Source organism: Pristiophorus japonicus, chromosome 13 (genome assembly GCF_044704955.1).
Source record: "Pristiophorus japonicus isolate sPriJap1 chromosome 13, sPriJap1.hap1, whole genome shotgun sequence".
Classification (NCBI taxonomy): Eukaryota; Metazoa; Chordata; class Chondrichthyes; family Pristiophoridae; genus Pristiophorus; species Pristiophorus japonicus.
In genome coordinates, this window is record NC_091989.1 from 107,936,704 (window position 1) to 107,961,309 (window position 24,606).

General features: G+C 43.1%; 1 protein-coding gene across 2 annotated transcripts in view; it reads left to right on the plus strand.

The window, feature by feature from the left end:
- glg1a (golgi glycoprotein 1a) overlaps positions 1-24,062 on the plus strand; it is a 137,882-nt gene extending 113,820 nt beyond the window's left edge. The window contains exons 13-27 of one of the 2 annotated variants that reach the window (XM_070897849.1): positions 493-579; positions 3,520-3,582; positions 3,807-3,920; positions 4,961-5,049; positions 6,024-6,141; positions 6,918-7,010; positions 10,674-10,811; positions 14,073-14,196; positions 15,768-15,910; positions 17,990-18,091; positions 18,221-18,328; positions 21,697-21,817; positions 22,917-23,023; positions 23,638-23,801; positions 23,910-24,062. In XM_070897849.1, coding sequence (XP_070753950.1) covers positions 493-579; positions 3,520-3,582; positions 3,807-3,920; positions 4,961-5,049; positions 6,024-6,141; positions 6,918-7,010; positions 10,674-10,811; positions 14,073-14,196; positions 15,768-15,910; positions 17,990-18,091; positions 18,221-18,328; positions 21,697-21,817; positions 22,917-23,023; positions 23,638-23,801; positions 23,910-23,979 — 1,641 coding nt within the window. In that variant the 3' untranslated portion in view covers positions 23,980-24,062. Of the gene's footprint in view, positions 1-492; positions 580-3,519; positions 3,583-3,806; positions 3,921-4,960; positions 5,050-6,023; positions 6,142-6,917; positions 7,011-10,673; positions 10,812-14,072; positions 14,197-15,767; positions 15,926-17,989; positions 18,092-18,220; positions 18,329-21,696; positions 21,818-22,916; positions 23,024-23,637 lie in introns of both variants that reach the window. The other variant, XM_070897850.1, reaches the window with a different exon arrangement.
- Positions 24,063-24,606: the final 544 nt, after the last annotated feature.

Consider the following 24,606-nt stretch of genomic DNA (forward strand, 5'->3'; position numbering starts at 1 on the left):
CTTCAGTCTGGGTGCTCTGAGGAAGTGCTATATCCACTTGACAAAAGTAGCCGCACTGTCGCTTAACGTTGTTGACCCTCTGTTTCACTTCATGGTTGCTTCACATTTGCCTTGCACATGGAGTTGTGAAGGGTAGCATGCCTTAGACAGCCCAGGGACACGGTAATGTTGCAGTGGGCGTGGATTTCTTCTGTATTTTGTCCAAAATGAGAACTGCTATTTGATATAAAGATTTTGAATAACATAAAGAAATAAGCATTTAGTGAGAATGGGCAGACACTCATTTATACAGTTTATAAAGCACTCTTGTTAAGCCCCTTGTATGTGACTCAATTAGAAAGTGATCCATGTGCAGGCTTCCTGTGGGACTGTTGCAAACCTGTTCCTCAGTGTTGCTTAATATGGACTGGGCACAAGGCCAGTGCTTGTCTCAAATTGATCATTATGTAATGCATTCCTGATCATTGCTGGTTTGCATTGCTGTTTCTATAGGAGCTGGAGTGTCTCCAGGATCATCTTGATGACTTGGCAGTGGAGTGCAGGGAAATTGTGGGTAATCTGACCGAGCTGGAGTCGGAGGTAAGTGAGATCAGCAGCATGTAACTTTGTAAAGTGAGCCAGCAGATTGATCTAATTTTAATGACAGCACCATCCTCCGAGACTTTGTGACTTGCCACAGTCATCATCACATTTACTGATAGGATCAGTGTGTTAAATTGATACTGTTTTGGCTTACTTTGCATATTAGTTATTCACCCACTATCTGTACTGAGCATCGTGATGGTTGCTAATTTCTAGGATCTCCCTTTGACTCTACATTGGACGTGCGCACTCTCGCATCATCTCTCTCTCTCCTTGTTTCGCTCATAACAGTTGCTCATTTCAGGGATGTGCCATTGACTCTGTTGGACTGGCTCTTCCTACCTCCAGAAGCCTTAAGTCCTGAATTCATAATCTGAGAATTGGATTTTCGGCTTATTCAGCTCATCCATTTGAATGGTTTTGTACTGTGGTGCTTAGCTACCCATTCAATGACTTGAGGCCAGCTGTCGCTCCTAAATTGCAGATGTGTCTCTCTGCTTCGATTCCTTCAAAGGGAACATAGCACTTGACCACCAACACCACATGAACTACCCTTGTGATGGAGTGCAATGGTTTGAACCATGTTTTTTTCTGATCTATTACTGTTTTAAAGACCCAATCTGATCTGACTGTCTTTTCTATATTGCGACCTAACACAGTCAGTACATTTTAAAAAGGGAGGAAATTCTAGGGGAATTGCTGCTGATTTTTCAAAGGAAATGATAATCCAAATACAAGAAATTTCTCCAATGTTAAATTGCGTCTTGAACCCTGCTCGGCTGCTCCGCTGGTGTCACTGACTCAGTGGGTCTCTGTATCCCGGAATGGTTCTGTTGTAAACCATGAGGACTGTGACTTGAAGCAGCTGGAGTGCTGCAGGTGCCATACACTGGAGAATGCAGATTCTTCTCCCAGCCTACAGCATGGCTTTATGGTGTCCTACTATGAATCACTTAAATGAAATTATATGAAGGAAGAGAACCCGTTTAAATTTAACAAGTGATATCCCCCTGCCCACCCCGCCCCTCAGACATGCCTTCCCTTTTAAATGTTTGGAATCCTGGCATTGTCTGTGCACACTTACCAGCACTCCAACATCCTATAGATAAAGTGTAGCTTATTCCATTATGTATTTAGTATTAACTTGTTTCATCTGTCCCGTTTGTAATGCATCCCTATCTGTTAATGGAATCTATTAAGGCTAATGGAATACTGGCTTTTATATCTACAAGGGGGTAGAAGTTATCCTCCAGCTATACAAAACCCTGTTTAGAGCACACCTAGAGTACTGCGAGCTGTTCTGGGCACCTTGGGAAGGATATATTGGTCTTGGAGCGAGTGCAGTGTAGGGTTTACCAGAATGATCCCTGGATTCCAGGGATTAAATTACGAGGAGAGATTACACAAACTCTCGTTGTATTCCCTGGAATTTAAAAGGTTAAGGATTTGATGAAGATATCAAGATATTAAGGAAAACAGATAGGGTAGATAAAGAAACTATTTCCACTGGGTTGGGGAGTCTAGGACTAGGTGGCATCATCTTTTTAAAAGAAAATTAGAGCCAGACCCTTTTGGGGGTGATATTAGAAAATACTTCTATACACCGGGTGGTAGAAGTTTTGGAACACTTCCACAAATGGCAATTGATGCTAGATCACTTAATTTTAAATCTGAGATTTGATAGATTTCTGTTAACCAAAGGTATTAAGGAATATGGAGCAAAGATGTATGGAGTTAGGTTGCAGATCAGCCATGATCTCATTGAATGGCAGAACAGGCTCGAAGGGCTGAATGGCCGCCTCCTGTTCCTATGGGGAAACCCATGGATCGTGACTCCACAAACCGTTGCTTTGAATTTTCACCCGCCTCCAGATCACAAGATAGATATGAGTAGGGAAAGCCATTCAGCCTCCCCTCCCCGCCGCACATTATTTAACATCAAGGTTTTTCCTTCCACTACCTTACCCTGGAGTCCGTTCCATGCGTTAATCACTATGCAAGAAGAGATGGTACAAGGCCATTGGTCCCTTAATCATTACTTGCTGCCATACTCCAGTAAGGTGGAGGAATATTGTAAAATTGGAGCTACGATTTGTGACACTGACGTTTCAGTTGTGACTTTTGGTGCTTCACCTTGCTGAGCAGCTGTTCCAAAGTTTACAAAAGATGAAATGAGACTACTGCTCAGTCCTTTGTGCCTGCTCCTTCGAATGAATCGTGTACCCCAACTCGACCTCATGGAGGGAAAGCAGATTGTGGCAGGCACTCTTGGTTCAAACTATTCCCCCATTTTGTATGTATGAGTAAAATAATAGATTATGGTGAGTTTTATGTTTCCTATTGACGTCCCTGGAGCAGATTGACTGAGACAGACCTCACTTGACGAGAAAGTTAACATTTTTCTCTCCATTTTTTTACTTGGAATTAAAAGTATTCCATAGGATTTTCCTTCCCCCTTTTAAGCAGCTCAATAACTGAGCAGAGGGAACCTTCTCCCTGACCCCTGAAGGCAATTGAACAAAAATCTCAGGATGCTAGCATAACATTAGAATTGTGCATGATCGACCCTGGCCAGGTACATTCCACAACATCTCCATGGGAGCTATAAACATGTTGATCTTTGTATTTGATCTTCAGCCCCTTAAGCAGATGGTTCAAAGGAGGCACTGCATCAACTAGTCTGTTGCACATATACTGTAAAGGGAGGCGGCATTTCTTTTAATCTCAAATTTGCCTGATCTTTGTATTTTGTACTGTGCGTCCTGTAGTTCTCATCGCTTGCAAGTTAAATAACCGACTTACACATGGGTCTGTCTCAGCATTTTAGAAACCTGAATCACATCCACTCTACATTCTTTTTGCTGTCTATTAATGCAAGGGAAAAATGACATGAACTGATCTTGTTGTTTTCCTCTGCCCCCACCCCCCACTTTCTAGGATATTCAGATTGAAGCCCTGCTGATGAGAGCCTGTGATCCTGTCGTTCAGACGTACTGTCACGTGAGTAACTGAGGAGTGAGAAGCCAAAAGACTGAAAACGGTCTGCAGCTGACTTTTAAAGAGCCATTATTGGACCCTGTATATATTATGGTGGAAGTAGCAATGTTGTTAAGTTGTGATGGTCCAGTGTCTCCGATGTAGCAGCATAGCGGCAATTGTATTAGTGTCCAGTTCCCTTGCTGCTCATTTTAAACAGTGGTCTCATTGTGTTTCTCCTCTTGCAGGAGTTAGCAGACAATCAAATTGATACCGGGGATCTGATGGAGTGCCTGGTTCAAAATAAACACCAGAAGGAGATGAACGAGAAATGTACTGTTGGAGTCACGCACTTCCAATTGGTAAGAGAAACCATTCTCACTGGGCTGGTTGGAGAGGGAATGGCGGGTGTGAAGTTTTCTGTTTCTAAATGGTCATGTTCATTGCTGTTAAAACTTGTAGCTTGGCAGGTTATTAGTTTCCCTGCGGTGTATATACATTTCAAAAACTTTCCTCTTGCCTAGTTGTCTCAAAATAACGGCTGGTGTGAATTTTCCACTCCCTTGGCAAGGGCTCCGAGCTTGTTGGCTGTCTTGGACTTACTGCTCCAAAGTGCCGCCGTCATTTGGTGAATCTGAATTTGTGTAGTAGTGTGATATCATGACACAAGGTTAAATGTGGACCCAGCCCCCACCATGACATGAACCCTCGGAAGGGCTGGTAGTGTGAAATCTTTTACTTAAATGTATTTGTCATGTACCAGTGTTGTAAATTCCTAGTGCTTTCACCAAATATTTTTTAACTTGAAAATTCTCATCTGCTCCCTTCCATGCAGTCACCAATTTTCCACAATACAAGTGCAGCTGGTTATTGTGTAGTTGGTTTCTGTGAAGTTTGACATGCAAGAAAATAGCTTCTGTATGACAGTGCAATGTGCACCTTCTGTAGTTGTACACAGAGGTAACGTAATCAAATAGAATCACAGTTTGAAAGTGCTGCTTGAATGGTAGCTTTTGTGTTTGGGGTAGATTCTCCAGCACAATGTCAAAGCCAGGATTTCTACAGATGGATTTTCATTTAAAAATGAAACTGCTGGGCAAACACTAATGGTGAGATTTAATTTCAAACCGTGCTGTGATCTCTCACTTGCCCTATCCGTCCCCAAGATCAGAGGAAACGGGCCTTGTTTGCTCAGTCATGCAAAGGATCCTGGGAGGTCAGTTACACAAAAGATCCTGGGAGGTCAGCACTGGCCAATCGTGTAAAGGATCCTGGGAGGTCATTGGTTACTTGCCGAACCGTTCCCATTAATGTCCATTGTAACCCAGCCGGTAACGTTAAAAGCCGAGAAAATCTGACTTTTGTTTTGGTGCACACCTAAACGTGTTTCTTTCTGTTGCAGGTTCAAATGAAAGATTTCCGCTTCTCTTATAAGTTTAAGATGGCGTGTAAAGAAGATGTGTTGAAACTGTGCCCGAACATCAAGAAGAAGTAAGTTCATGCACTTCGAGGACTCTCTGTCCTGTACACTGATTTTGGATTGAACGATCATTTAAAGAGTAATTTATATCCTTTTTTTCTGGTTTCCCAATGGTTCAGTAATTAGCAGAGCCAACAGACCAGGAATGTCCCAAGCCTGATGCCCAGTCTGTGCTTGGTTTACTGATGCCAACTGGTATGACAGTAGGGGCAATGCAGTTGGCCTTTCCATCCTTTTATAAAAAAAAATTAATTCTCTGGATATGAACACCACTGGCACGGTTTATGTTTATTTATCTAACCCTAATCGCTCTGAGAAGGTGGTTGTGAGCCACCTTGAAACGCTGCAGTCTGTGTGGTGAAGATATTCCCACAGTGCTGTTAGGGCGAGTATTCTGGTTGTTTGTAGCAGTTTGATACAACTGTGGCTTGCAAGGTTGATTCAAAGGGCAGTTAAGAGTCAACCATGTTAGTGTGGGACTGGAGTCACATATAGACCAGACCAGGCAAGGAGGGCAGGTGTTCCTCCCTAAAGACATTCGTGAACCAGTTAAGTTTTAGCAGCAATTCTACAGCTTAATTGTCACTTACTGGTACCAGCTATTTATTTCCAGATTTAAAAAATCTGAATTTAAATTCTCTGCTATGGTGAAAATTGAACTCGTGCATTAATCCAGTAACATAACCACGATGCTACCCTGTACACCTCTTGGTTAGGAAGGAAAGATTGGTTAGAATCCCCACTCCAATATGTGGGGAAGTTGGGCAACAATACAGCTCAACTGTGATGTCCCACAGTCAAATAGCTTTCTGGCATTCGCTATTAAAGTGCATACATGATTAATGGCCACTTGGACAAGCTATCAGAGGGTGCTTCTAGAACCATGCACTAGCAAAGGTCTGACTGAGAAAATTGGCAAACAAAAGGCATGGCAGGAACCTTCCATGAAGTAATTCTGGCCCTTATCCCTCACGTTTCTGCGCAGGGTGGATGTTGTGATCTGTTTGAGTACCACAGTTCGGAATGACACGCTTCAGGACAACAAGGAGCAACGTGTCTCCATGAAATGTCGAAAACAGTTGCGTGTGGAAGAACTGGAAATGGTGAGTGCTGCTCAGTGTGTAACTACATTGCTTCTTCCTTGTCTTCCACTGCTAATGAACAGTCTGTTAAATAGGGAACTGGCTTGCATGATAGCCATGTAAATCCACACTTTGTACAAAGATGTATCCTCTAATTACTTCTCTGGTCTTTGACAGGTGGCAACAGAAAGGACCAGATTGATGTGATGAGGCAAATGTACATCTCCCTGTAGCTGGAGTGGCAGTAAATTGTATAGGTTAACTTCTGTTAGCCTTGGACACTTGCCCTGTACAAGATAATGACTGGTTGAGGCAAGTTGCTCACCAGAGTTAGCTTAACCTGTGTGAGCGAATCCAAAGTCTCCTTACCAACTAAGGTTTGAAGTGCAACCTACTGAAGGGGAAGGGTGATGGGAAGCGAGTGTCAAGTAGTACCTCCTTGAACGCTTGCCACTTCCGTTGGGCAGCTGTGAACATGGAAGGACCATTGTAAGAGATGTTGAGGCCCCGTTGGGGCATTACCGTGCTTTGAATTGCAAACTCTCAGCCAAGTTCCTGGCTGTTAAATGCGGGTATTGAGATGGCTTGGAAATTACTTGAAATCTGCTTACGTTGCTATCCTCTTTCAATCTGTCCAAATGAGTATGTCTGAGAAGTTCCAGGGCGTTGACTATAATTTCAGGATTTTTCTTTGGAAAGCAGCACTGGAATAATTTAAAAGGAAAGAGGACCCTTGCTAAGTTTACAAAGAACTTGCCTATATAATATTTGTTCACACTTTTCTCATTTCTCCACAGACTGAGGACATTCGTTTGGAGCCTGAGCTCTACGTATCTTGTAAAACAGATATTGACAAGTACTGTCAGAATGTACCATTTGGGAATGCACAGGTAAGCGACAGAGGACCAGGATCTTAACCTGGGAAATGGTTGAGTTTTGAAGCCACTGAGTAATGGGAGCTATCTTTAGATGTCAGGAGCACAAAATTACCCTGCTTAACCTTGGCAAATGGCTTTGCAGCGCTGCATTCTACACGTTTAGAGGAATTAATTGTTTCTAAAAGTGGTACCTCTTGTAAAACATTAACTTACAATAAGCAAGGTATAGTGAGATGGATTTCTCTTGATTGTTTCTAAAATTACATCGTTATTTAGCCAGCTTGAAGCTGGCTGTGTCAAGTAGGTCCTTCCATCTTGGTAAAAAAAATACATTCTCAGACTGATTTTATTTCTGACAGGCATGTGGTATTGGTTTGTTAATCATTTCAGATCATCCACTTATTTCAAATTCAGCTCCCATTGATTTTTTTTCCTGCCAAAGGGTTGCTGTTTAAGCATATCCTGTGAATTTTAATTTTTGATAAACTTGAAACTCTATGAATTTGTGAGCTGATACTCCTTGCATCCCGTAATCAGATGAGAGCCCATATAATTTGCCTTGGTGCAGCCAGAGATAGGCAATATGAAAAGGTTTGGAGACAGAGTTAAATACTTGCCACAAAATCCAATTGGGCCTTTGTCTCAAAAGCAGTGTAAGCAGAAGTGTCCAACTCGAGGCCTTTCTGCTGTTTTCTATTGTGATCATGTTTGTTGTGACTCTAGGTTTGTTAATGCAGTGTTTGGGATCAGTCTGGGGCCTCCACTCCTCCAACTGTTCAGTTTTTGGACAGATTTCAGCTCCCTCACACCTTTGAGTTGATGAAATGTAGACTTGGTACATCTGTGCAAGCCAATGAGCTTGGAGAAAAATGGAAATTCAGAGCAGTAAGGCTGTAGCTAATGAGGGGCAAGCCTTGTATGTAAGCTGCTGAAAACAAATTAAACCTTCCTTTTTAAATATCAAATTCCAAAAGGAATGATGATTAAAGAATCATTATTCTGAGGATTGATCCATTCAATTCGGATCTGGGAAGTGTTTGAACACCTGCCCAAAAAATCTCCTCGTACTTAGTTGATATTCTCACTGTGATCTTCCCTCGTATAAGTCAAATCGAAACCCAAGCAGCACTTAAAGGTGAATCAATACTAGATGGTCAAGGTGGTCTTTGTGAGGGTATTTCTGCATGTTAGTGGTGCCTACCAGGGGTCATTATCAGGACCACTGCTGTTTGGGATATATTAATGACCTGGACTTGAGTACACAGGGCATAATTTCAAAGTTTGCTGATGACACGAAACTGGGAAGGATAGTAACCGACTTCAGAAGGACATAGATTGGTGTGCAAAATCAAAGCACATGGTATTGGGGGTAATATACTGACGTGGATAGAAAACTGGTTGGCAGACAGGAAGCAGAGAGTCGGGATAAACGGATCCTTTTCAGAATGGCAGGCAGTGATTAGTGGAGTGCCGCAGGGCTCAGCGCTGGGACCCCAGCTCTTTATAATATACATCAATGATTTGGATGAAGGAATTGAGTGTAGTATCTCCAAGTTTGCAGATGACACTAAACTGTGTGGCACTGTGAGGAGGATGCTAAGAGGCTGCAGAGTGATTTGGATAGGTTAGGTGAGTGGGCAAATGCATGGCAGATGCAGTATAATGTGGATAAATGTGAGGTTATCCACTTTGGGGGTAAAAATGTAAAGACAGAATATTATCTGAATCGCGGCAGATTAGGAAAAGGGGAGGTACAACGAGACCTGGATGTCAAAGTTGGCATACAGGTGAAGAAGGCAAATGGTATGTTGGCCTTCATAGCTAGGGGATTTGAGTATCGGAGCAGGGAGGTCTTAACTGCAGTTGTATAGGGCCTTGGTGAGGCCTCACCTGGGATATTGTGTTCAGTTTTGGTCTCCTAATCTGAGGAAGGACGTTCTTGCTATTGAAGGGAGTGCAGCGAAGGTTCACCAGACTGATTCCTGGGATGGCAGGACTGACATATAAGGAGAAACTGGATCAACTGGGCCTTTATTCACTGGAGTTTAGAAGGATGAGAGGGGATTTCATAGAAACATACAAGATTCTGACAGGACAGGTTAGATGCGGGTAGAATGTTCCCGATGTTGGGGAAGTCCAGAACCAGGGGACACGGTCTAAGGATAAGGAGTAAGCCATTTAGGACTGAGATGAGGAGAAACTTCTTCACTCAGAGTTGTTAACCTGTGGAATTCCCGACCGCAGAGAGTTGTTGATGCCAATTCATTGGATATATTCAAGAGGGAGTTGGATATGGCCCTTACGGCTAAGGGGATCAAGGGGTATGGAGAGAAAGCAGGAAGGGGGTACTGAGGGAATGATCAGCCATGATCTTATTGAATGGTGGTGCAGGCTTGAAGGGCTGAATAGCCTATTCCTGCACCTATTTTCTATGTTTCTATAGACAGACTGGTTGAAATGGGCAGACACATGTCAGATGAAATTTAATGCAGAGGAGTGAGATGATACATTTTAGTAGGAAGAATGAGGAGAGCCAATCTAAACTAAATGGTACAATTCTAAAGGGGGTGCAGGAAGAGAAACCGGAGGGAGTGTGTACACAAATCTTTGAAGGTGGCAGGACAAGTTGAGAAGGCTGTTTTTTTGTTTTAAAAGCGCATGGGATTCGTGGCTTTATTAATAGAGGCAAAGAGTATAAAAGCAATGAAGTTATACTAAACTTATAAAATATTGGTTAGGCCCCAGCTTGGAGTATTGTGTTCAATTCTGGGCGCCACACTAGGAAGGATGTCAAGGCCTTGGAGAAGGTGTAGAAGAGATTTACTGGAATGTTACATGGGATGAGGACTTTAGTTATATGGATAGACCGGGGAAGCTGGGTTGTTCTCCTTAGCGCAGAGAATGTTAAGAGATTTGATAGAGGTGCTGAAAATTATGAAGGCTTTTGATACAGTAAATAAGGAGAAACTGTTTCCAGTGGCAGAATGGTCGGTAACCAGAGGACACAGATTTATGGTTGAAGGGCTGGTAGAAACGGATTCAATAGTAACTTTCTAAAAGGAATTGAATAAATACTAGAAGGTAAGAAATTTACAGGGCTGTGGGGAAGGAGTGGAACTAATTGGATGGTGCTACCAAAGAGCTGCCACGATGGACTGAATGGCCTCCTTCTGTGCTTTGATTGCCCTACATCATTTGGTCTTGCTCATACATTACTGCTTTCTCTCATTTGTAAAACACATACAGCTGAGTTTGGGCCCTGTACTTCACCCATGCTCACCTCTAAGCTGCCTTCTCTCCTCTTGCTACCCCATTACCCAAATCTAGCTTGATTCTTTTCCAATTATTTCTAGATTTACTAGTGCTAAATAAATGACCTACTCGGCAACATGTTTAATGTAAAATCTGGTCACTTGCTGTCACTTTATTAGGATGCCTAGACATTACTTTTCTTTATCTCTTAGTTGTTAAATGTAATTTGCACCAAGTATCCATTTTCTATCTACCCATACCCCTGACTCCTAGCTGCATAATTGTGTCCTGGACTCTGGTGTATATTTTTTGTGCAGTTTCAAAAAGTTGTTTCCTAAATCCATATAGTTCTGAGTTAATGAGTGCAGATTCTTTTGGCTTCATCTGACTGGGCAGCTGTGTGTGTGCTCTTCCTCTTAATAGGTGGTTGAGTGTCTAAAAGATGTTAAGAAGTTTCTGTCCAACCGCTGTCATGACAAAATCTTCAAACTGCAGGAAACAGAGATGAGTGACCCTGAGCTGGACTACACCCTCATGAGGGTCTGCAAGCAGATGATTAAGGTAGAAGGACCATGGTTCCGACAAGCTTTCATTCTGGAGACTTCACCAATTATACTCTAAAGACAGCTTTTACTAGAAAGTCCGGCTCGTATATAATGTGACTGATGTTTCTGTTACCACAAAGCGAATTGTGGTTTGGGCATGAGGGGCATTGCTGTGTGCTTGGAGGCAGTTCTTCATTTTATTTTGTGACTGGAGAAATCCACAATTTGTGTTTGGAAATATCTGCCAGTAGCCAGATTTCTTGCTTTGAAGCCACTTTGTATCCCTGCACTGTTGCAGTTGTAGTAATGCAAGTTTGGTGTCTAGGCTAGAACTTAATAATTATTGCACTCGTCCCTCTTACCGCTGTGCTTATCGTTGCTATGTGGGACCTGTTATCATTTAGAAAAAAAATTCCCTTCTGGGGGAAGCAAAGTGTCCGCTGCTGAAATCTGCACCCTGGTACTTTGTGTGATCCAATGTCTACATTTCTTAATGGGTACATTCCCTGATCTTTATCCTGAGGCTGTGTTGTCATTATGGTGAGACAACCCTCCTTTAAATGGGGAGGAGGTTGAGACAAATGTGCAATGATTTATTTTAAGCAACAAAACGTTAGTGTTGTAAAAAGTGTGACTGGACTGGTAGCTCTCAACTCACTGCCGCCAGTGTGATGTACTTTTTGGGTATTTAAGTGTAGCCGACCCTGCACCCCTTATCAATGTCCTGCAGATTTCCTACCCCTGCAGAGCCCTTGTATCTATTAAATTCTGAGTTTTAGATTGTTATTGCCTTCTGAGCCACTCGGTATCAACACACCACACTCTAGTTGAGTTCAGATTCCAAATTAACCAACTGGATTTACTTAGACATTAAACAAGTAAGCCACATAAAGAACAGCACAAGCTCACGGGCGATAATTTATTTTATAACGCACTGTGCTGCTCACCGTGTCAGTAGTCAGTCTCTTTATCAACGCTCGATGTAACATGCTCCAGCATTCGCTTTCAGTTCAATTTCACCCCAGGGCCACCCCGGTTCTCTCGCGTCTCCAGTTTCTCAGGCTAGAAGCTTAATTGCAAGGACTCCATACAGAAAGTCATTAAAATGGCTCTTTTTTTGGGACTGGAGGAATGTATACAGGTGTGTTCCCCAAGAGTCGGTTCTAGGACTACTGCTTTTCTTAATATATATTAATGACTTGGACATGGGTGTACAGGGCACAATTTCAAAATTTGAAGATGGCACAAAACTGAAGTATAGTGAACAGTCAGGAGGAGAGTGATAGACTTCAGGAAGACATAGACAGGCTGGTGAAATGGACGGACATGTGGCAGATGAAATTTAACGCATAAAAATGTAAAATTATGCATTTTGGTCGAAGGAATGAGGAGAGAACATAGGGGCTGAAATTAAGCCTCCAGAATTGGAAACCATTGTAAAGCGACGGCCACGCGGCGGACTCAAATGGTCGCCAATTTGGGGTCGAATGGCCGCCGCTCGCGAAATTCTCCTAATAGTTTTTCCGGCGGTCCCCACTTCCGCCACGCTGCTGCCAAGCCCTTCAAAGTGCGTAATCTAAATTCACCTGGAAAAATCTTCGTCCCACTGTGCGGTGCTCCCGACAGCTTTTTCCTGTTGGTGCACTGTGTTGGAAGTGTGTGCAACATAGCTGTGCGGCGCTCATTCAAGGGGAGAGCGCACTGCCGGGGCTGCCATGTTTTTTTATTAATCGGCTGACTGCTAGGTCGGGCCAACGGTTATGCCCCTGGGTTCGGCCGGGCCGCCAACAGGCAGACCTGAATTTCTACCCCATAAGCTAAATGGTACAATCCTAAAGGAGGCGCATGAACAGAGACCTGGGTGTATATGCAACAATCGTTGAAGGTGGCAGGACAGGTTGAGAAAGCAGTTAGAAAGGCTAGCGGGATCCTGGGCTTCATAAAGATATAGAATACAAAAGTGTGGAAATTATAATGAACCTGTATAAAACACTGGTTCGGCCCCAACTGGAGTACTGTGTCCAATTCTGGGCACCACACTTTAGGAAGAATGTGAAGGCATCAGAGAAGATTTACGAAAATGATTCCAGGAATGAGGGACTTCAGTTTTGTTGAAAGACTGGGTTTGTTCTCCTTGGAGCAGAGAAGATTTCTTAGGAGATTTGAGAGAGGTGTTTGAAATCATGAGGTGTCTAGACAGAGTAGATAGAGAAACTGTTCCCATTGGCAGATGGGTCGAGAACCAGAGGACACAGATTTAAGGTGATTGGCAAAAGAACCAAAAACGTGGCGTGAGAACTTTTTTACGCAGCAGGTGGTTAAGATCTGGAATGCACTGCCTGAAAGGGTGGTGGAGACACTCAATTTTAACTTTCAAAGGGGAGTTGGATAAGTATCTGAAGAAGGAAAATAATTTGTAGGGTTACGAGGAAAGGGCGGGGAATGGGACTAGTGCTGAGAGTCAGCGTGGGCTCGACGGGCAGAATGGCCTTCCATGCTGTAACCATTCTATGAGCTATTTCTAAGTTGAATGATTCACAAGAAGGTGGTGTTTGGATCCCCCCAAATGAAGTCATCCTGGCTTAATGAACACATTAATGCTGTTTGGAAGACAGACAAAAGTCACCACCTGGAAATCAAACATGCTGGGGCTGGGCAGTTTCCCCTGTCTTATACAGAGCATAATGTATGACTTTGTATTCCTACTCTAAGCCAGTTCTGTCTCTGCCTACCCACCCATCCATATGCAGTGACGCCCTGGGGAATGTGTCACATTCAATGTCTAATTGATCGTTTAAGCCTGTGGTTTGAGATTGCGAGAAAAACTGAACCATGAAAGTGGGGATGGTAGGATGCAATTGAACCTAAAGTGAGCAGGATGGCTGCTTTCAGGGAAATGCAGGTACACTGTAGCAAGAGGGAACGGCACGATTAGCATACCCTAAAATTACATCACTGGTGGTAACAAATTGTGAGATGCCATGGATATAAGAAATAGCATTTATTGAATGCTTTCTCCAAAATCTGCTTTTTGTCACTGGTGTTTCAGGAAAAGGTGTCAGATGTCAAAGGCTGAATTTCCCGCCTGCGAAACTGTTTTCTGTGTGGCCAATAAATCCCGTTTTGGCGGTGATTAATATGGTTGTTTATTATTTGGGGAATGTTCAAGCTGCAGCCTCCAGCAACTGTGTATGGGCTAAACAATTTTATTGAAGCAAGGCTTCATAAGAACAAGATTTGAAAGTTTGGCTGCACGTGACTGGTTGTGTGTTTGCAGCGTTACTGTGCCGATGCTGACTCGAAGAATGTGCTGCAGTGCCTGAAGCAGAATAAGAATGCCGAGTTGATGGACCCCAAGTGCAAGCAGATGATCACCAAGCGCCAAATCACGCAGAACACTGGTAAGTGCCACCAAGCCTAGAACATCTGGCAAAATTCATGGGGTTGGAAACCTCCCAGTGAAGGGTCCCTGAAGCCTTGTGTGAAGGGACGAGAAGAACGGACTGACATTGCCAAATCATTGCAGTTTTGTGTGGAATTATGGGCAATTCTGTGCTGTGGGCCCCACCTGTCAGGAATAGCAATTGACGTAGCCTAAATTCATTTCTGTAGGGCATATACAGTCAGCAGAGCGAGGAACTTTTAATCTCGCTGTGCACGGGTGTTCCCAGGAGTGCAGAGCCTAGTCCTCACTACACAGCTTCTAGTCCGCAGGGTTTGCCTCCTCGGAAAGAAAAAAAAACAAAGTAACTGTAGGTGATGAGAGTTGAGCATTGCCTTTTGGATTGCTCCTTCCATGGACAGATCAGTTTTGTGTGATCGCTCAGTATCCAATTCTCCATGTGTGGCAGGGTAATTTAGTGCATATCTATTTAACAAGGCTGTTAATAGTTCTGCAGAGTTGGGCTCTGGGTGCTGTGTTCTCAGATTTAAAAGTGATCTGAGTCCAGATTGTGAATGCTATCAGGTTTTTTTGAAGTGAGTGGAGATATTCATCATCTGTGGTTAACTCTCGTTTTATAAAAAATAGGTTGATATCCTCGGATATTGCTCAACAGAATGCGAGTAAGTGGAGCCCATTAAATAACTCCAGTTAGCCACAGTAGGGCGTCAGAGAAATATTGCAAATGCATTTACTGGTAGTTTGTCCCTGGAGACATAGGAACAGGAGTAGGTCTATCAGCTGCTTGAGTCTGTTTTGCCATTCAGTTAGATCATGGCTGATTTGTATCTTAACTCCATTTACACGCCTTGGTTCGATATCCCTTAAAGCCCTTCCCTAGGTTGCTAGCAATCTCAATTTTGAAATTTTCAATTGACCCAGCCTCAACAGCTTTGTTTGGGAGAGAGTTCCAGATTTCCACTACCCTTTGATGCTTTACATTTAATTTCACGACTCCTTAAAAGTCATGCTGGTCATCAAAGAAAAGGCGTGGTAAGTTATGTCAAGAAACCTTGGATTTAAATACCTGAGAAACTTGGATGTCTTCTTAGTAAATGCAGCTGTGGTAGCCATTAAGGCCACGTAACTTTTTTGGTTTTTAAGGTATTCTTTCTTGGGGGTTTCCTGTGCAGACAATCTCTAGCCAAACTGGCAACCTGCCCCAATGCTGGTGTCAAATCAGCCTAGTTGAGGCAGAGTTATAAGTAGAATATAAGAATTAAGAACAGGAGTAGGCCATCTAGCCCCTCGAGCCTCCAGGTAACTTCACCTTTGTTCCTCTCTATGGGAAAGCACCTGGTCTCTGACACTTAACCATAACAACATAGCTGAGATGATGACTGTGACATGAACCCACATAGTTCTACTCAGCCCACAGTCTCCAGAAGGCGTATCGTATAGCTTCAAAGCCTACTGTGAGCATGGCCATATGACTGAATTCCGCACTGTGACCAGTTTTTCCCCTCTTATTGTGCATTTCTCTGTGTATTATAGTGCTTTTCAATTAAGTTGTGTGTGTGTCTGTTTCAGATTACCGTTTAAATCCAGTCCTGAGGAAAGCCTGCAAGGCTGACATCCCCAAGTTCTGCCAGTCTGTTTTGAATAATGTAAAGGATGGCAAAGAGCTGGAGGGTCAGGTCGTCTCCTGTCTGAAACTGAAATATGCTGACCAGGTACTGACAGGACAGGTGGGCCACGAAGGAGACGGTTTTCCTGAATTACATGTTGGTCATTTCTTGCTCGCTCACTCGCTCACTCACTCACGTGCTCATTGTTACATGCCATAACTAAGCAAATGTATCTGCCTTCAGGCAAGTAATGGTTGTGTTGATTACTGTGGCGGGATTGTTAGCTTCTTGTTACCAGATGTTAAACTGCTCGATGAAATAGAGAAACTGGACGTTTTCAATATTGGGTGAGTTGAGATCTTTTAATCAGTCGCCACATACAAATGGGATTAAACACTGAGGTGCACTCTCCCTTTTGCAAGTTTGCTGCCAAGCAATGTGTACCATCAGGGATGAGAGGTTTAATGATAAGACTAGAGAAACGTGGCTCTCCATTAGAACAAAAAAGGTTATGTGTTCAAAGAAATTAGGTTTTGATAAAGTAAATCAGAAGCAAAACAAATTCCCCACTGGTCAGTAACTAGAAGTCATACCTTTAAGATTATTAAAAGTGAGGGATTAGGACATAGACTGCACAAAAAGAAACATGAAAGGGAATGGGGTGAAGTGGATAACTCAAAGAACCAGCGTAGGCATGATGGGCTGAACGGCCACCTCCTTTGCTGTAAAGTTCTATGATTCTATGCAGTATGAGGGCTTTCCCATCACTTAGTATCAGCTGACTTTATTCTGAAAGTCCACCTCTGCTCTTTTTCTGTCATTTCCAGTTTAGCTAATGTACCAGAAAACAGTGTCATATTTTAGCTTGGCCTTTTCACTTTTTTTTGATTTTGAAACATTCTGAACATTTTATAAACTTTCTACTGAGTTTTCATGTTCTGCTTAAGACTTTTCAGAGCAATATCTTCCCCATTCAGGTCTTTGATATTGACTGTGCTCCTTCTGTCCTTACTTTATTGGAGCACTCAAATTCAAGAATTATAGATCTCACCACAGATCCGTTAGAGCTTTCGATACAAGAGAACGCTGTTCCCATTGTCTAACATTGCACGATTTCCAAAGTGCACAGTACATTCAAACTAGCCTATGTAGTTTGCAATCAGCAGTATAAAATTCGGTAAGATAAGATGACTTACTTAATACTTCAATATAAAACACAAAATGCTTGAAAGCACTCGGGTAGCATCTGTGGAGAAAGAGTTTCTAATGAAAGGTCATCGACCTGAAACGTTGACTCTCGTTTCTCTCTCCACAGCTGCTCCCTGGCCTGCTGGGTGTTTTCCAGCATTTTCTGTTTTTATTTCACATTTCCAGCATCCTCAGTATTTTGCTTTTTATTTAACTTAATGTATGCAGGCACACGTTGGGAGTTCAGCTCACCGGGAGCAAAAGCTGAGTGTTAATTAGAGGCAGGTTTCCCACTGTTTGGCAGATGTTCGGTTGTTTGCAGAGGCTGCATTTAGTGAGTGAGGAAAGCCTCTCGTAGTCTAACGTTTTATGAACGGATGTTCCGAGCAGCGATTAAACAGGAGGAGATCTTTCTGGGTGTTAATGGCTACCTCATCCTCTGGATTAAAAACAAGCTGAGTGCACAGAAGTAGATTTCCAAATCGTTTGACACAACTGCTTATTAACTCAAGATCTGGTGACTGAAGGCAGCTAATGTATTTACAGTGATTGGTGGCTGCTGTAAGTAAGTGGAAGGCCAGTTGGTTTGGATGAATAAGATCCAGTGTATTAAACAGATGGTGTTTCGGGCCTGGATGTTTTTGGAAAGTGGCCAGCTCCACTACACCGTACTGACGCGCCTTTTGGAATTGTGCAGAACAACAGATTTTCTTTCCACTGAGGCTCTGCCTGTGTTTATTGTGTACACCACCTTTCCACCTCTTTACTTGCAGTGAGCAGAATTAAATCCAGGCCGAAAGGGACTGGACTGATTCCACTGATCGACATTTCTTGATTTATTTCTAAGCTATATTTAGAGTCGGCCTAAGCAGTGGCTTGACCTGAGCTATTATGAATCTTCAGATATCCTGTCGAACATGCTGAGAGAACGGATTTAAGAGTAACTTGTGTTCAAGTGACTGAGCTCCATCTAATGACGTTCTCATTTCTTGGCAGCGTTTGTCTTCAGACTGTGAAGATCAGATTCGTGTGATTATCCAGGAATCAGCCTTGGACTACAGGCTGGACCCTCAACTGCAGATACATTGCACTAAAGAGGTGGGTTGGACATGTGATGACGAGGAAAGGGTAGGGGGGTGGGAATAGTGACTGGGCTAAAGGGGCATTGTTGGAGATGGGGAAAATAACTGGAATCATCCTGTGAAGTTTCATTTGCTGTTTTTGCAGATTAACACTCTATGCGCAGAGGAAGCGGCAGCACAGGAGCAGACTGGACAGGTGGAGGAGTGTCTGAAAATCAACTTGCTGAAGATTACAGGAGACGCCTGCAAAAAGGTAAAGACATTTCATACAGGATTGTTGATTTTAAAAGTTAATCATTGAGCTACTTCAAGGAAGAAGGAACAAGGAGGTCTAGGGGTAGATTCACAATTTTAACAAAGCCATTAGAAATGCATGCAACACACTGGGGTACATTTCTAAAGGAATAGAATCATAGAAATTTATAGCACAGTAGGACACCATTCAGCCCATCGTGTGTGTGCCGGCCGAAAAAGAGCTATCCAGCCTAATCCCACTTTCCAGCTCTTGGTCTGTAGCCCTGTAGGTTACGGCACTTCAAGTGCATATTCAAGTACTTTTTAAATGTGATGAGGGTGTCTGCCTCTACCACTCTTTCAAGCAGTGACTCCCAGACCCCCACTGCCTTCTGGGTGAAAAAACTTTTCAACTTCTCTAATCTTTCCACCAATTACTTTAAATCTATGCCCCTGGTTATTGACCTCTCTGCTAAGGGAAATAGGTCCTTCCTATCCACTCTATCTAGACCCCTCATAATTTTGCACCTCAATTAAATCTTCCCTCTACCTCCCCTGCTCCAAGTAAAACAACCCCAGCCTATCCACTCTTTCCTCATAGATAAAATTCTCCAATCCTGGCAACATTCTTGTAAATCTCCTCTGTATCCTCTCTAGTGCAATTACATATTTCCTGTAATATGCTGACCAGAACTGTACACAGTGCTCTACCTGTGGCCTAACTAGTACTTTATACAGTTCTAGCGTAACCACCCTGTTCTTCTATGCCTCGGCTAATAAAAGGAAAGTATCCCGTATGCCGCCTTAACCACTATCTACCTATCCTCCTACCTTCAGGAATCTGTGGACATGCACTCCAAGGTCCCTTTGTTCCTCTACACTTCAGTATTCTACCATATATTATGTATTCACTTGTTTTGTTATCCTTCTCCAAATGCACTACCTCACACTCCTCCCGGATTAAATTCAATTTTCCACTGTTCTGTCCACCTAACCAGTCCTCTTCCTGCAGTCTGCAGCTTTCTTCCTCATTACCAATCACACGGTCAGTTTATGTATCATCTGCAAATTACTTAATCATGCCCCCTAAATTGAAGTCTGAATCCTTGAATATAATACCACAAAAACCAAAGGACCTAATACAGAGCCCTGCAGAACTCCTGGAAACCGCCTTCCAGTCACAAACACCCGTCTAACATTACCCTTTGCTTCCTGCCACTTCCAACTTGTCACTTTCCCTTGGATTACCATGGGCTTTTACTTTTCTGACCAGTCTGCCATGTGAGACCTTGTCAAAAGCCTCGCTAAAATCCATGTAGACTACATCAAATGTGCTATCCTCATCGACCCTCCTCAAAAAGTTTAATCAAGTTAGTCAGACATGATCTTCCCGTAACACATCCATGCTGACTGTTCTTGATTATCACCATCTCTCGTATGGTAGTAGCAAAGCAAATTAAATGTCAATATTCAAATCCGATATCCAGGCCAAAGCTTCTTGTGTAACAGTGTGGATATCTTATAGGCTGCCTGCGAATTTCCTGAGGGCAGTGTTCTCTGATGTGCCCAGGGTCTGATTAGGAGCTTCACAGTCGCATAATGGCAATGCTTTAATCTTCCATGTATGGAGAAGGTGGCAGCATCAACCATGACCGGTTCTAAGGCGGTTGATGGCTGTCCACATTTTGCGAGGAAGGATTGTCCTCTAAGGAATCCATTCCGTATGTCACAGTTCTTCCAAGCATCTCGCCATCAGTCATCAAGGCTGAGGGGAGATCACTGAAGGGCTTTGGCGACGGTCCAAAATGGCCTTCTAGATTTGAGACGGGTTGGTGGTAGATTGTTCAAGTCGGCCTGGATCGGCATGTCTTTGCTGGTGTAGTGGTTGTATTCTCTACACACTGCATGTTCTCGGCTTAGGTGTGGTGGTGCGATGTTTGCAAGTGCGGGCAGCCAAGGTGTTGTAGATAAAAGCGCACCGGTGATAATTCTCAGAGTTCAGCTTGACATCAACGAATTTGACATGCAGTCTTGATAGCCATGCCAGAGAGCAGTAATTCATTGTAAAGTACAGCAGGGCGAGTGCTGCCATATGGAGGGTTTGAGCATCTGCTCCCCATGTGGATCAGGCAAGTTTCTGCATCAAGTTGACCCTACTCTTTAGTTCCTTGCCAAGGTTTTGGAGATGTCGTCTATACGACAGGGTGCTATCGAGCACGACTCTTAAATAGGAGAGTTTTAGGCATGCTTTACCCCCGTCATTGATTAATCCGTGCCTTTCTAAATGACGATTAATACTGTCCCTCAGAATTTTTTCCAATAATTTGCGCAACACTGAGGTTGGGCCGACTGGCCTGTAATTACTCGGTCTATCCATTTCTCCCTAAACAACGGTATAACTTTAGCAGTCCTCCGGCACCACACCTGTCGCCAAGAGGATTGGAAAATGATAGTCAGAATTCAAAAGCAGAAGTTATATTAAACTTGTATAGAACCTTGGTTAGACCATACTTGGAGTACCGTGCACAGTTCTGGTCTCTGTTACAAAAAGGATATAGAAGTACTGGGGAAGATGCAAAAATATTTCAAAAGGTTGATACCAGAACTGAGGTTATAACGATCAGGAAAGACTGAGCAGGCTGAGGGATGACTGAATAGAGGTCTGAGAGGATTCGATGGGATAGATGTAGGAAAAATGTTTCCATATGTGGGCGAGTCTAAAACTAGGAGCCATAACTATAAGATAGTCACCAATAAATCCAATGAGGAATTCAGGAGAAACGTCTTTACCCAAAGAGTGGTTAGAACGTGGAACTCGCTACCACAGGGAGTGGTTGAGCTGAAAAACATAGATGCATTTAAGAGGAAACTAGATAAGTACACGAGAGAGAAAAGAATAGAAGGCTATGTTGATGGGTTAAATGAAGTAAGAGGTGGAGCATAAACCTGTTGGGGTGATTGGCCTGTTTCTGTGTTATACATAGCGTTACATAGTATTTATATCAGGTGGGTTGGGGAGTTGTATATATTGTGATGAACAAGGTATCACAAATTGTGAGAGACAGACTGGATGGACCAGAGTGTCTTTTCCTGTCTGTCATTGTTCACATGTTTGTAATACGATGGAAGGATGTAGCTGCTGATTTCACTTGTTCCTGCTGACACATTATGGCACTGCACCCACCATGTGGGTGATACCAGTGTCCTGTTCACTTTTGGAAGTGATGGATTATGTATTTATTCTTTCCTGGTCTGTACGGCAAATTTCACACTGCATCATTTACTCAGCCAGCAGGAAAGCTCTAGGCTGTGAATCTGTTTCTGGATGTGTCTGGCGAGCAGAGATTGCTTTGGTTTTGTTTAATTGAATTATCCCTTGTCCCGTAGGAGGTGCTGAACATGCTGCAAGAGAGTAAAGCTGACATCTTTGTGGATCCAGTGCTTCATGCAGCCTGTGGCCTAGATATCAAACACCAGTGTGCTTCAATCCTACCTGGCAAGGGACGACGTAAGTGGATTGCACTAGAGTGGTTGGTGAGGAAAGTGGAAGGGAGAAGATTGTTCATATGCTATTCAAATGAATAACCTGGCCAGAATGAGTGTGTGGGAAAATGTCCCATTGCTCAGCACCAACATCCCCCACCATTATAAACTGTCAGCTGTGACTCAGTTGGTAGCACTCTTGCTTCGGAGTTGGAAGGTTGTGGGTTCAAGTCACATCACAGACTCGAGTTCAAAAATCTAGGCTGACACTCCAGGGCGAGTGAAGGGAGTGTTGCACTATCGGAGGTGCTGTTTTTGGATGAGACATTAAAGCGAGGCCTTGTCTGTTCTCCAATGGGCGTTAAAAAAAAAAAAAAAAAAAAAAATCCCATAGTACTATTTTGAAAAAAAGCAGGGGAGTTCTTCTAGTCAATATTTATCCCTCAACCAACCCCAATTTAAAAAAAAAACAGATTAACTGGTCATTATCACATTGTTGCTTGTGGGACCTTGCTGTGTGCAAATTGGCTCAGATTTACAACATTAACAGTAACTACACTTCAAAAGTACTTCATTGATTGTAAAACGCTTTGGGGCATCCTGAGGTTGTGAAAGGGGCTATATAAATGCAAGTCTGTCTTCTATATAAAAAAAATCAAAAAAAGTTAAGTGGGCTTTAATCTATGATCGTGCATTAGCAGTCTCCTCTGTTAATGTGTGTAGGCTTACAAAAGATTTTGCTTAAAAGCTAATTGGTTCTGGCATTTCCAGAGCCAGTGGGAGTCCAGGTTTCCACTTACCTTTGGCAGCTCCAACACAGCAGGACAGGCTCTCACTGCCCCTGCTCTGAGTGTCAGGAACACTGCCTCAGTCTCCTAAATCATTATATTTATAATTTTTTTTTTACTTTTTAAAAAAATAATAATTTCACTTTTTAATCAATTAATTTTTCATTCAGTAACTTTTCTTTTGAATATTTGCAGATAATCCAAGCCCATTATTATTTGAGCAGCAATCTGTTGTAGGGTCTCCTGTGTGAAGTCCGCTGCTTGCCACCAGCTTCCTGTGGTGGGCTCCTGGGAAAGGTTGACAATTATTGAATTGTATTTTTCTTCTTTCCCCAGAAATGTCGTGTTTACTGGAGGCACTGGAAGATAAAACGGTGAGATTGCAGCCAGACTGTAAGAAGAGATTACAAGATCGCCTGGAAATGTGGAGTTATGCAGCCAAGGTAATGCAAGTCGCAGTGTTTGGGGAAGGGATCCTAGGCAGCGTGCCACTGCATCCAACTCGCTTCTGGGGAGCTAGGTATGCATGAACAGTGAAACATTCTCTTTGTAGAGAGGGGCCATGAAGCCCCACAATTGAAATTTCCTTCTTTTCTCTCCACCCTGCTGTGTGTTGCCAGCACTAGATTTTTCTCCACGTGTAAGCAGGAATGGAGCTGGTTAACAACCTTGTGCTTCAGCAAGCCTCGACTTTCACAACTGATTGGCATGTTGGGCATGAGCTTGATTCCTCGCAGTAAATTTCTGATCTGAGCAGCGTTGCCAGGGAGCAAACTGTGTTTTTCGGCAGGGCTGGAAAGGGGGTGTTGGGAGGAGAATAACAGAATTGTAACAAGTCAGCTCACAACATGGGGAATTCAGGATGCGATTTTGCCTCTTTGGTGGATGGTGCATTGCAGGGGGTGGGGTGCGAGGGGAGACCTGTATAACTATTCATGTCCATAAAACCTTTCAGGTGCTCATCAAGCATCTATTGCCTGCCTTTAATGGTGTATAATCTTGCTTTACTTTAGGCTAAAGCCTCTCAGTTAACATAACATTACTGTTTTTCTTGTAGGTTGCCCCTGCAGAGGGATTTGCAGACTTAGCCTATCAAGTTATGACCTCTCCGTCCAAAAATTACCTTATGGGCTTGTTGGCGCTTGGAGTCTGCGTTCTATTTCTACTGGGCATGACCTGTGGCAGGATCACCAAACGAGTGACACGGGAGCTGAAGGATAGGTAGAGCATGGCCCAAGCCTGCCTTTGTACAGCCTCTGTATAGTCTCCTTAAATAAGAGCAGCAGACGCAATCCGATCCTTTACACTTTCTCTCTTTGTTCTGCACAGATTTTACCTGCGGAACAAATGTGCGAGCCAAAAGCTGCTGCTTCTGCTCCAGCAGGACTCCTCTCTTTAGTTTCCTGTAGACTTGGTTCCCATTGTGTATCTGAATCATGTTCACCCAGATCAAACGAGTCTTACTGGTAGCAGTCTCATCCAACAGAGATTCTCACCTGTAGTAAAGGTAACTGCCACAAACGGAATGATTCCAAAGAATTGTATCAGTTCAAGTAGATTGTAGGATGCTTTTAACACATGTCTGCTTCAGCCTCTTTTTTTTTTGGCGACTGTAAATTTCTTGTTTTGTCATTATTTTGGCGACTGTACAAAACACACTTGTCTTGCTCTTTTTGGAGATTATATTCTTTTCATGCTTTTGGTGGTGATGGGGAGGAGGTGGAGACAAGCTGGCTATGGTTTCACCCACTGAAGCCCACATTGTAAATGAAATACTGAGTGTTAGTGGTTTAAAGGGACATATTTGTGCAGAATGTGAGGATTGAGCCACTCTAAGGTGCCTAGAGGTATTGAGGCCAAACGTAACTCGCTGTATATTTGAAATGTTTGGCGTTGCGTAAAATTGTGGTAGCCATTTTCATCTGTATGCTGTGCTTTGATGATTGGGTTACTCGGACTGTCAGCTCCAGTTCGTGGGCTGATAGCACTTCGAGGTCTCAGTTACAGATTTTTTTCATTTTTCAAT